At 37.9% G+C, this 12205-nt stretch overlaps 1 protein-coding gene across 2 annotated transcripts in view; it reads left to right on the top strand.

Annotated features, from left to right (window-relative positions):
- Positions 1–12205, top strand: part of CRYL1 (crystallin lambda 1) — a 48918-nt gene that overhangs the window by 25550 nt on the left and 11163 nt on the right. For both annotated transcript variants that reach the window (XM_064645315.1, XM_064645316.1), the window contains exons 5-6: positions 2893–3087; positions 11374–11479. In XM_064645315.1, coding sequence (XP_064501385.1) covers positions 2893–3087; positions 11374–11479 — 301 coding nt within the window. The remainder of the gene's footprint in view (positions 1–2892; positions 3088–11373; positions 11480–12205) is intronic.

Below are 12205 nucleotides of genomic sequence, written 5' to 3'. Positions count from 1 at the left end.
CAAGTTGGTCTGTACCAATTGACTTTGTTTAGTCTGAACTGCAGTCTTTATAGGAGCTGCTCCTGAAACCAGGTTTTATCAGATCTGGAAAGGTAGCTAGTCTCTGCATAAGCATTTCCTAGGTTGCTGTTGTAAGGATATATGTATTTTTTCAAAGCAAACGCTCTGGAGTGCCTTAAAATATCTTCATTGTTCTGAAACGGCTTTGCAGTCCAACTGAGACTATTTTCTTAGTAATCTCAGCTGTACTGAGTGTCCTGGAGAACCTGTAAGCCAGTGTACTCTTCTAGGGGCCTTTCTGCATCTGTTATATCAGGAAATATGCTTGCTTTGTAGTAGTCGATGGCTTTTGGTGGGGGTTTTTTGTTTGGTTTTGGGTGATTTTGCCATTACTAAGATCTCAAACACAACACTAGGACTTGGTGGCTGCAGGAAGGAAGCAGCTCTGGAAGACACTGAAAACAAGAGTAGAATTTGAAAATTAATTAAAAGCTAAAGTTGTAGAGCCTCTGACACAGGTGAGGATGTTGAGATGAAATAAAATGAAGTGCCCTAAGTGCAGAAGCAGCTCATCCCTTTGCTTAACATGGTTCAGTAATTTAAAAAAAAAAGAAATTAAATCCCATAGCACAGCTGTGTGATAGAAATGCACACAATTCTTACAATACAATACAAAACAGGTACAGCTGTTCTTTGAGAGCAGTTTCAGGCAGTGTATCAGTAGAGGTCTGCTGCAGAGTTGTTGTCTCATGTACTATATATGCCTGCTAGGTCACATGACAGAAATATGGAGCTAGAGGAGACTATGCCATTGAGTCAAGTCCCCTGTTGTACAGGAAACCCTTTAATCAAATCATCCTGAAAATGTATTAAATGCTGTCTGTTAGTTTTTCTTTTAACTCCATTAGTCCTGTTAGAAGTTGTTTGTGTCTTCTAATTTTTGTTCCAATCTAATTAACAGTCCATTAAAATTAATTTTTATGTATGTTGGTACCTTTTGTGTAGCTTAATTCTTTCTGGTGTTTTCTTTGTCATATCCTTTCTTAGCTTTCATTTTTGTAGACTAAGGTAACTTTCTGCTTCCTGAAATGCTTCTTATTTTTAGAAATCTTCCCCTATTCCTTATTTCATGTATGTTCTACCACTTTTAGTTTTTACCAACATCTATTATCTCACTCCTGAAAAATTGTCTTCCTGAGTCTCCTCAGTGTGCTCATGAACACACCCATATACTCCCCATGCCAAATTCATGAAATGGAATATTTCAATAAGATCATTGTCAACACTAGTCTTGGAAGAAATTTTTAATAGCTCCAGTCTCCCTCAATAATTAACTTGTCCTCTTTCTGATTGGAACTTGTGATATACTTGTGTGTTAGAAAAGCCTTCAGAGAATGTCCTGGTGCTTGTAGTGTTTTGGGTCTTGCTCAGTTGCCTGACACCACACCTGTGATGGTATCCATTCTTGGCGTCAGTGGTGGCACGGCCAAAGAGACTGATGTGAGAGAGGCTATGTGAGACACAAGGCACTTTAAAGGGAATGAAGTGTGTTACATCAGTAGTTAGAGCAGATGTAATATACGTCAGATTATGCATTGGCCAGACCCTACAGTAAAGGGAACCATGTAAATACTGAGAAGAATCACAGAACCACAGAATATTCTGAGTTGGAAGGGACCCACAAGGATCATTCAAGTCCAGTCCTAGCCCTGCAGAGGACCATCCTCGACAGTCACACCATGTGCCTGAGAGCACTGTTGAAATGCTTCTTGAAGTCTGTCAGACTTGGTGCTGTGACCACTTCCCTGGGGAGCCTGTTCCAGTGCCCAACCACTCTCTGGGTGAAGAACCTTTTTCTAATATCCAACCTAAACCTCCCCAACACAACTTCAGGTCATTCTCTTGGGTCCTGGTCACCAGAAAGAACATGCAGAGAGGAAAGTGTTTGCATGTTGCTGGGACTAAATCCCATACTTGCATTTACATGAGCACAGTAAAGAGTGGTTGACAATAAGGGAGCATGATGAAAGAATCAGTGCTTAGTTACCATCCTTTAAATGTTAATGTTATTCCTAGTAGTCATTTATGATATGCTAGCTTCTTCTATTGCCTGGAAACTAGATGGAAAGCTGAGTTTAACACCTTAGGAGTAGGGCTGAAGAACTGCTACTTTGGAAAGAGCATGCAAGGGAGTGTTTCTCTCTGTAACACTGTGACCTAAAGAGTTTTTAGCTGTTCCCAGAATCTTCTTAACGATTTTTTGGGTTTTACTTCAAAAATACATTACACAAAGCTCTTGATTTGGGAAGAGTCAGGGAGAGGTAATTTTTTTTTTTTAAGTACAGTGTTTAAGGTAACCTGTTCAGCAACATTTTCAAAGTATGTTTTATGTGGTATCTGTTACTGTGTTTAGCATATATTTACAGGCTTGGGCCAGTAGCAGCTTATCTATTAAGTGTTGCATCTTACAGGTGGTATTTAGCAATATTTTTATTATAAAACTCCTGAATATCTAAAAGGAAATGCTTAAATTTGGAAAGACAAGTGGTGACCATATGACTTAAAACAACAAGCAGCCTGAATATTGAGAAAGCATCAGTTACTCAAGTCAATATAAAGTCTTATAGTAGTGTTTGAGTGCTGTCATCTTTAGTGTAGCTCCATGAACTTTGCTGGGATTAAACAGAGTTCAAGCTAGTGCAAGATTAATTACTTTTTTTTAATTTGAATTAATGCACCAGCTTTTATTGGATTGGTGAAGTCTTTCAGGTTCAGAATATCAGGCTTACTGTGTTCACTGGAAAATATTCAAGCTAGTAGCAGCTCTAAAGATGCTTTATATTACCTTGTTCCATTAATGGTTGACATTCTTCTTTTGTGTTTCTTCTTGAGGTGAATCCACCTTACTTTGTGCCGTTGGTTGAAATTGTTCCTCATCCAGAAACAGATCCTTCTACTACAGAGAGAACATATGCCCTAATGAAGAAGATTGGTCAATCTCCTGTCAAACTAAACAGAGAAATTGAGGGGTTTGTTCTGAATCGACTACAGTATGCAGTGATAAGTGAAGCCTGGAGACTTGTGGGTGTATGTATATTTTTTTTTTTGTTATCTACACACACATTTGGTCAGTTTTGTAGATGTGACAAGTAAGATGTATATTTAAACTTCCTATAAATCTGTGTCATCTTTGTTAAACTGTCCCTTATGAACATGAAATATATATTTAACATGTAGATTAAAACCGGAAAGAAGTGATGTCAGTTACAAATAGCAAAGACTGGCAAAAACAAAGTGATATGTGATCATAACAACTATTCTTTATCCTACTTTCTTTTCAGAATGTTGTTATTTTCAGAACAATAAAAAGAAAAATCTTAAAAGCATTTTTCTTTTTTGTAGGCTGTCTCATAATTTCCTTTTTTTTTTAATGTTGCTGGCCTGCTGGACATTGGTTATTAAAATAATATTTGAAATGGTTTTCCCTTTGGCCTTTCAGGAATTGCACTCAGGTTCAACTGTTACTTGATACTTGTAGGTAAAGACAGATTTCTGCTCCTCCTGCCCATTCAGACTTCTAGCTGAGAATCATTTGTTTGTGTCCCTTCAGCTTTTCTCACAGTTACCTGTTCTGTGCTGAAAAGTCTGATCTTTCATCAGCAGGAGCTGAGTTATGAGTCTGTTGCTATTCTCTTGAGATGAGTTTCAACTGGGCTTGAATAGGGCTTACTTTTTTGTTGTAGAGTGTGTTTTGACTTTTCAAGCTGTTTAAAACAACCATGCACACAAATGTATGTTAAGATCTTTAAGGTAATATTATCATAAATAAAGCTACTCTTTTTCCAAAGAAGTATCTCAACATAGTTGCTGAACTGATTTTGCTTACCTGTAGCTGGCTCTCGCTAGCAACATAATACAGCAATATAAAGGAGGTGGTGAATAATAATAAGGAAAACAATATTGTTAGGAAGGAACTGATCTTCTGCAGACATTTATTTAAATTTTAAAAATTGCTTTCGTTATTAAACATTTAATACAAAGTCTCAAGTTTATGAAAAGAAAAACCCCTTCAGAAAGCTGTAATTGTGTTGAAAGACATAGGATAGAAAGGGTAGTAACGCAGGATCACAGAATACTTGGGGTTGGAAGGGACCTCTGGAGATCATCCAGTCCCACCTCCTTACTAAACAGGTTGCACAGGATCACGTCTAGGTGGTTTTGAATATCTTCAGAGGAGAATACTCCACAGCCTGTTGCAGTGCTCCATCACCTTCAAAGGAAAGAATTTTTTTCCTTCGTATTCAGATGGAACTGTCTGAGTTTGTAGTTTGTACCTGTTGCCCCTTGTCCTGTGTGCTGGGCACCACTGAAAAGAGTCTGGTCCTATCTAAATTAACCTCTAAATTATTTTTGAAAACATAGAAATACTGATGAAAAGAAATATTTTTGAGAATAAAAATGTAAAACAACTACTACAAATTGTGGACAAGGAAGGTAAGTTCATGAGAAGAAAGGTAGCTGAACTGCAGCATTCCCTTCTTGAAAGGGAGAGATCTGACGCATAGTAAGTCATTCTAAGAACAAGGTTTTTGGAGGAAGAAAGAGTAAATGAGTAATGACAGACCGTGAAAGAGAAATGGAACTTCTCTGAGGATCATAAAACTGAAATGTGAAGTTGATGAAATACTAATTTAAGTGCTGTTTTACACGTTGTCTAGCAAAATACTGCAGAAATGGAAGTTAGCACATCGTAGGTCTTTTAAAAAAATCACAGAGTCTTTGGAAATTGGAGACCAGTAAGTCTGATAACGTGTAGGCACATTGATATAATACCCTTGGTTAGCACAGGTATTCAGGCAATAATGCCTCAAAAATCTAGTTGGATTCTTTCACATCTCTGAGGGCAAACTCAATTGTGGAGGCTGCTGCCATAGTAACCTAAGATGCTAAATTTGAATGGGATCACTTAGGCACATTCATGTTAGACTGTGCAGAAGCAACCTCCAGTTGTCAAGAGTCTCAAAGACTGGACTGCTGGGAGCTGAGGCAGTACATATCATTGAAAGTATCAATCTGTGTTTGGTCTTCAGCTGTGGAAAGAGTGCAAGAACACTTCATGGGTTACTATTGAAAGGAGGTATTGAATTGAGGTGAACCTTTAGTATGAACCTGTATGGATCCTTTTGTGTGGGTGGTGGTTATGTGAGTAGTGATAAAATAGGGCTTGAAGCACTGACAGATAATTAAAGTTGCTTTTGTTGTGCCTCGTCGAAGTTTTAAAGTTGTTCTGTTCTTGTATAAACTTACCGCATTTCAGGCAAATGTACGTTTAAACTGTAACAGCTTTGGTGGCTGTATTTCCATTCTAGAAGCCTGAACAAATAGCAGCTGTCAAAGCTGTATAGTTTCAGCTCTGTGACTTCAGGCTGCACAGTACCTTTGATGGAAGAGGAATCACTTCGGATAGGTTAGAGCTGCAGTCCTGGGGCAGTTTGTGTTTCTACTGTTGTGCTGCCAACATAGTAATTTTTATTGCAAGTCATGTTCTTTTGGTGTTTTCCACTTTCCAAATGGAGAGGAATACTTCTTGCTTCTAACTGTTAAGTCACTTTTCAGATCTTATTGTTGAAAACATCAGCCTCCCCAACTCTTAGTCTTTGAGAGACTCCTAAAAATCGAGTTTTACTCACATTGATTGTAACAAATGTTTTCCTTACTCTACATAGCAACTGGGGGTGGAAGATAAACTGCAAATGATAGCAGGAGAAACATACTAATAATGCATTCTTGACCAAAATAACCACACTGTTAATCCTGTGAATGCAGGACTGGACTAGATATGGGAGTGGGAATTGTGGAGTTAAGATGATAAAAAATTAAGAGGCCTGAAAGTTGAGATTTGAATTGTAGGAAGGTAGGAGAATGAAAACTGATTTGGAGATGTACAATTAGGTGCTGAGAACTTTGGTCATGTGGACAATTAGGGTTAAAGGATGCAGAAGTTTGACTTTACAAGAACTTAGAAGCAAAGACCATAAATTCATTTATGGGTTTAAAAGATGTAATTCAAGCAAGTGCTTCCCTTTGAGGCAGGAGTGCTACAAGGAGATGTTTCATTTTGGATGTGAGTTACTCTTTTTGTGACAAGATGTCTTTTTGACCATTGTTTTGACTTGCACATCATGAGCACATGGGCAATGCAGGTGTTTGTGGCAGGAACTTTTTGCATCAGTTATCTTTGTCTCCTCATGCTCCACACTTATTCCATGAAAAAGCAGATACCAGGATACCAAAAGCAGATACCAGTCTCTTTAAGGATTGAGAACTTTCTGTAGGACCCCATAGCCTATGTGAGACTGAGGTTCTTGTAGATTTCTTGTTTATGTTTTTAGTCTTTAAGTCTTTGGTAGAAGTGTTGCAAAACTGATGATTATGAGAGTAAAATATGTACTGTGAGGTCAAAGATCTTTATTCCTCTCAACCCTAAATTTTGATATTACTAGTTTGGAACCATTAGAATACTCTGTAGCCAGTAATGAAAAATATCTCAAACTGCTTTCTCTGTTAGTCTCTGTTACCATTTATTTACTTTCTCACATCTCCATTGACAGTGGTCACAGGTCTATCTGATTGTGTTCATAATTCCTTGGAGCAGAGACTTACTACCTTTATTTGCCTGGGAAGCACCCTGTGCACTGTGGACAGTATTACTTTTGTACTGTTACTAGTACCAATACATTTTATAGTAGTTTGGGATTACATTGCAAAAGCTTGTTAGTTAAATAGCTTGACTTTGTCTTGTTCTGAAGGTACAGTTTTGATAGACATAACCCAGAAAATAACAACCAAACGGTTTCACCAACACTTCAGTTCAGATGTTGCAAGCCTTACTCTGAATATCTAGAACTGTCCTTTAACTGTGGATTATTGAGTGGAATCTTAACTTTTTGAAGTACTTTTTTAAACATCACCTGGAATTTGCCAGAAGGTCATAAAATACAGCAGCAGAGATAACAAAGGGAAGATGACAGTTTTTTAGCCTTGATATAATTTAGGAGTTTCAGCTGCTTTTAAGAATGCATTAAAACTGCTTTGCAGGATGGATTGTGTAAATATCTTAAGAGTCTCTGCTTCCCTCTGTATAAGTTTTTAATACTGTCTTCAATATGTTTTTTTTCTTCACAAGCGGGCTTTCTTTTATGTTGTAGTCATTGTAAAAGACGAGAAGAATGGGCAGCCTGCTGTTTTTGTTAATCTTTCGGAAAATAAAGTCACGCCGTTTTAATTTGTTTTCACAACGGTCAGATGCATTGTCTTAAATCCTTAATTTATATACCTTTCCCTTCTCAGGTGATTAGCTTAGCAGTCCTTAAATGCTGGCAAGACTTACTGAATTCCAAATTCCTTACTATTAATTATATTTCATCATTATACAGAGGACCTTTCCAGAAGATCAAAGATATAGGGTTAAACATCTAGTTACAGTGCCCCATGAAAGGGGGAACATCATAAAAGAAAGTTGAAAGGGACAGGGATAAAAAATGTTGATATTAAGTGTTTCTTACAGTGTGAGGTGAGTGAAGGTGCCATGGAAGAAGGAAGATAAAGGCCAGCAAAGTAGGTGTGAAGTGTGTAAGACAACAAATTTCTCAAACATTATGAAATGCACAGAGATGAAGCTGGTAGAGCGATATAGGAGAAAAGTTATCTGCTCAAAATGACAGGACTGGAAAAAGATCTCATCAGGGTGTATGTAGATGGAAGGGACTTCATTGAAGTGATAGTGAAGAGAAGGGTGTAAGAAGTGCTGCTGAGAGAGAATGCATATGTTAGTGGCAATCAGAAAAAAAAGAATACTGGGTTTGGGAGATACAGAGAAGGAAGTGGAATGAAGAATGAAGATTTGAAGACAGAAGGTATGTGGTCCAGGAGGCAGTGGAGTCCAGAATAACTCTATAAACAGACTGGAGTGAGTAGAAGAACATGATGAATTGGTAGAATGAAAAAAAGTAAGATTGGGGGGTTTTGGCCATGCTACATCTAATATAATTGCAAACCAAGTCAGTGACAGAAGTTGCGATGTGAGTGTGAGTCACAGATGTAAAGACTGTTGATTAAAACCAAACAGATTGGGTCAGAGCATAAAGGTGGATACTGCAGAACCACCACAGGTTTTTGGAGAGGTGAAAAGGGTCCTGCATAGAGAGAAGCACTAATAGAATACCAAAGGCTCATTAGGACAGTACTGTGGCATCACTGGAGATTAAAATCTCCAGGAAAATGAACTTGTGATGTCATAAGAAGTGTGGATGATTCTGAGCTGGTCTAGATTTTGAAGTTTGACTGGCCATTGGGACCACTGAGGATTCGGGTGGAATTTTTTTTAAATTAAGAGCTTAATATTCTGTAGCTTCAAGAACTTCTAGTGAGCTCTTAATACACTTCCTCTTCCCTCTGACAAGTGCTGGAGGCGAAGGCTAACACGAAGGGTAATCCAGGATGAAAACTCCCCTTGGGAAGATTATTTCACACCTAGACTTAATGAAACTGGGTTGGAACTCTTTCTTGTTTGGTGCTTAGCATAAACACCAATCCTTGTGGAAGACACTTTGCTAACCTTGCACCCACCCTGCTGAATCATTCCACCAACTTATGATGTCCTTAACATAAGTGGGTGTAGGATTATTCCCTAGGGGAGGACGGTCTAACTTGTTTATCGTTTATGTGTTTTTAATTTCTGAAGAGAAAAAGCAAAAACCTTTTCTTTAAGAGAGTCTATGTGACAAGAAGCTGAGCTTGTGTGTATAAAATACTATATCTCTCAGCTCAAGGGATCTGTCATGTTTGTAGCAACAATTCTTGCCTTTTAGCACCTGTAAACATCAACTGCAGCTATAGTCAAAAGACCAAGAGCAAAGCACTCATGTCATGACTCAGAGGGCACCTGGTCTTCAAATGTCAGTATCAAAGCTGAGGACTATGGTATCAAATAAATAAATAAGTTTTTAATTTGAAAATTAATTTGCAATTATTCTGAAGTGCTTCAAGAGCCTGTTAACTCTTTTAACGCTATGTTTACAGTTTTTAACTGCTGCTGTGGTTCAAACGCTTGTCCGGAATTTGTGGTTAATCTTTTGTCCACAAATACATGTCAACTGGGGTGGGGGTGGGGAGAAACAAACACTCATCGAGCACAGCTTTACCAGCATAACTCATTGTTTGAATGAAGCACTCCCAACAGAAGAGCACTTTTGTTGACTTTGCTGACGTTGTTCAGAGAAGTTGTGTTGCCACGTCAGGAGAAAAAGCTTTCACAGAACCTATGATGCCTGTTTTAGTTACACTGATGCTGGTCTGTAATCTGAATTCTGTCTGAGGTTTTCATTTAGTCCTGGCTTTATGCAGACCTTTCTGTCTGCCTCTAGATGAGTTACTTTACCATGCCTATGCTTTACCTTTAAGTTGAAGAAAATAATGCTTTCTTATCCCTGCCGTTTACTGTCTAATTAAATTGTTACCAGAACCATGTGTTCCATATATAGTGCATAGATCTTAATAATTCTGTTAATGTTTTCTTTTCAAGGTAGAGTTATAAAGTCATTTGCAACAGGGATTCAGACAGGCTTGTTTTTGATAGGAGCAATTGACAAGTTGAGACTTGAGATCATCTTATAAATGTCTCTATTTAAGCCTGAGATGACAAAACGATGTCTATGGCCAGCTGTAGAAGTTATGTTGGTTCTTGGCTTATAACTTTCTTTTAAAGCAACAGGAGATGATGTAGATGATGAACACAGGAAGACACTGTGGGGTGAGAATTAAGTCACTTAAGATGGGATGTCTACAATGTAGACTTTGACATCTAAGATCCTTACTCATCTTTCAATCAGTGAGGAGAATTAGGCCCTTTTAGGACACAACTCATCTATTCTAGGAGCCTGCTTTAGGATGCTGATTTCCTTTTTCTCCCTAGTGATTACAAAGAGAGTCTAGATGTCTAGCTCAGATGTCAGTGTCTACCACAGGTTGTTGTCCTGTGTGCCTGTAACTCTAGCTGATGCCTGTGTGTTATAAAGGGGCATTCAGGCAGGGCCCTGCAAGAGGGAAATTTAACAGAAAAAGATGTGTCTTTGGCCAAGCAAATGTGTATACGTATTTGTATTCTGCAGCTCAAAGGGGCTTGTTAGTAAAGAGGCACTCAGTGAGGACAGCACCTCAGAGTAGGGTGAGAAGACAAATTAGAAGCAGTTCAGAACCTCTTCCGCCTTCCTAAACCTGAAGGAAATGTTTTCATGTCTCTGAATAAAGAGGACAAATTCTTGAAACTAAGCTTTGTCTGACAGAATTGGTTAGAACAAGTTTTAGTTAATTCATATCTTTCTAGTAGGTGAAAACAACCTCATGTAATAAATAGTATTCTTCTCGAATAAATCTGTTAAGGTAATGAACTGTAACTCATTTTTTTACAAGCTTTCCTGTGCTTGCCCTAACCTGATGGAGGCGTTGGCTTTCTTGTTAAGTGCTACCATGTGGGTGGAATAGCAGTGCTCAGGTTTTAACACCAAAATGCTTCATTTTGCATACTCTTTATCCTGCCACCTCGGAAATGGGAGGCTGGCAATGAACTTGAGAACCCTGGGCAGGTTGAGACTGGGTAGGTTGAATGTTTGATGAGGTTTTTGGGAGGGAGTGGCAACTGCATTGCCTGCATGTTTGGTCCCAGCTTTTTTTGCAGGTGGCCTCAGGAGTAGTACCCACTGCTGCACTGCCGTTCTGCTAACTGTGACTCTGCCCCAAAAATCCAAGCCCAAGAGAATATGAGGGAAGGTGTAACATTCAGCCAAAACTCCTGTATTTGAAAGAGTTACTATGGTACTTAGATTTGATATAAACTCTTTTGGTCATGTGCTATTAAGAGTGTCATGCTTGCTTGCTTCTCTGATTCTCAGTTTCTGGGGAAAAAAAGGATATTGGTTAACATACACAGCTCTAGTTTAGTTTTAGTACATGAATTATTGAAAGTAATAAGTATCAGGCAAACTACTGTGTACAAATAGTACATACTATATGTAAAAAGTATATTAATTTATAAATTAAAAAAATACTGTGAAAATGTATCAAAGTGTAGTTGGACTATGAAGTACAGCAATCTTAGAGATATGAATGAGTGCTTATACTGAACCATAGGAAGGTTTGCATAATAGATGGACATTTCTGGCAAGCAGTTTTGTTTCTCTTTGCAAACTAACTGCTATTTCTGACCTCAGTTTTTATTACTTTTTTAATTTTTTAATTATATACAAAGCCTGTGAAATTTTATATTAAAAGCAAATATTCACCACCCTTCCTTCCTGTTCTACTTTTGCTGCTTAGGAAGGAGTAATATCTCCTACTGATCTAGACCTTGTGATGTCTGATGGATTGGGAATGCGATATGCATTTATTGGACCTCTGGAAACCATGCATCTTAATGCAGAAGGTAGGTAGTTTAAAATGTTATGAATATGAAGGGAAGGCTTAAATTGCACAAGACTCTGGAAATGTTGTGTAATAAAACCATGTTAGGATTGCTGCAACTATGGCTTGTCTCTTTCTTTATTGCAATGGTAAGAAAAGGAAAACTTACCTAAAACTTGAGGTTGATGGAAGGAAATGGATATTGACTGTTCTATTGTAAACGATCAGATGAAAGATGACAAATCACTAAAACACTAGCTGTGTAATTAATTTTTTCCAAGATTCATCCAAGTGCTTTGACAGCATTGCTTACCCATAGTTCAGGACTATCTGAGTGTCAGGAAAAGAAAGTATTGAAAAAGTTCAGCTGATAATCCAGTGTCAACAGAAAATCACTTTCCATAGATGAGTGCTGCCCTCCCCGAATTCGTAGCAAGATCTTGGTATAAATATCACTGATGTGCTTTAAGCTGGCTTAGATCCTGAGTGAAGTAAAATTACTTTAGTCACATAATACTGTGCATACGAAGTTGACTTGACAAAGCAGTCAAGTAATGGTTCAATATCTGTTTTGCATAATTAAGACCAATTTTTAGATGTTTTTGGAATAGTATATATGAATCCTGGCTAAATAAAAAGTGAATTTCATAAAATGAAAGAAAAATTGTGGATCAGTGTTACAAAGACTGAGCAAAGACTTTAGCAAAACACAAAAACTTCAAGAAATGAAGGTCAACTAAAAACTAAC

The sequence above is a fragment of the Pseudopipra pipra genome, chromosome 2, assembly GCF_036250125.1.
Source record: "Pseudopipra pipra isolate bDixPip1 chromosome 2, bDixPip1.hap1, whole genome shotgun sequence".
Classification (NCBI taxonomy): domain Eukaryota; kingdom Metazoa; phylum Chordata; class Aves; order Passeriformes; family Pipridae; genus Pseudopipra; species Pseudopipra pipra.
This window is presented reverse-complemented; position numbering and strand designations above follow the sequence as displayed.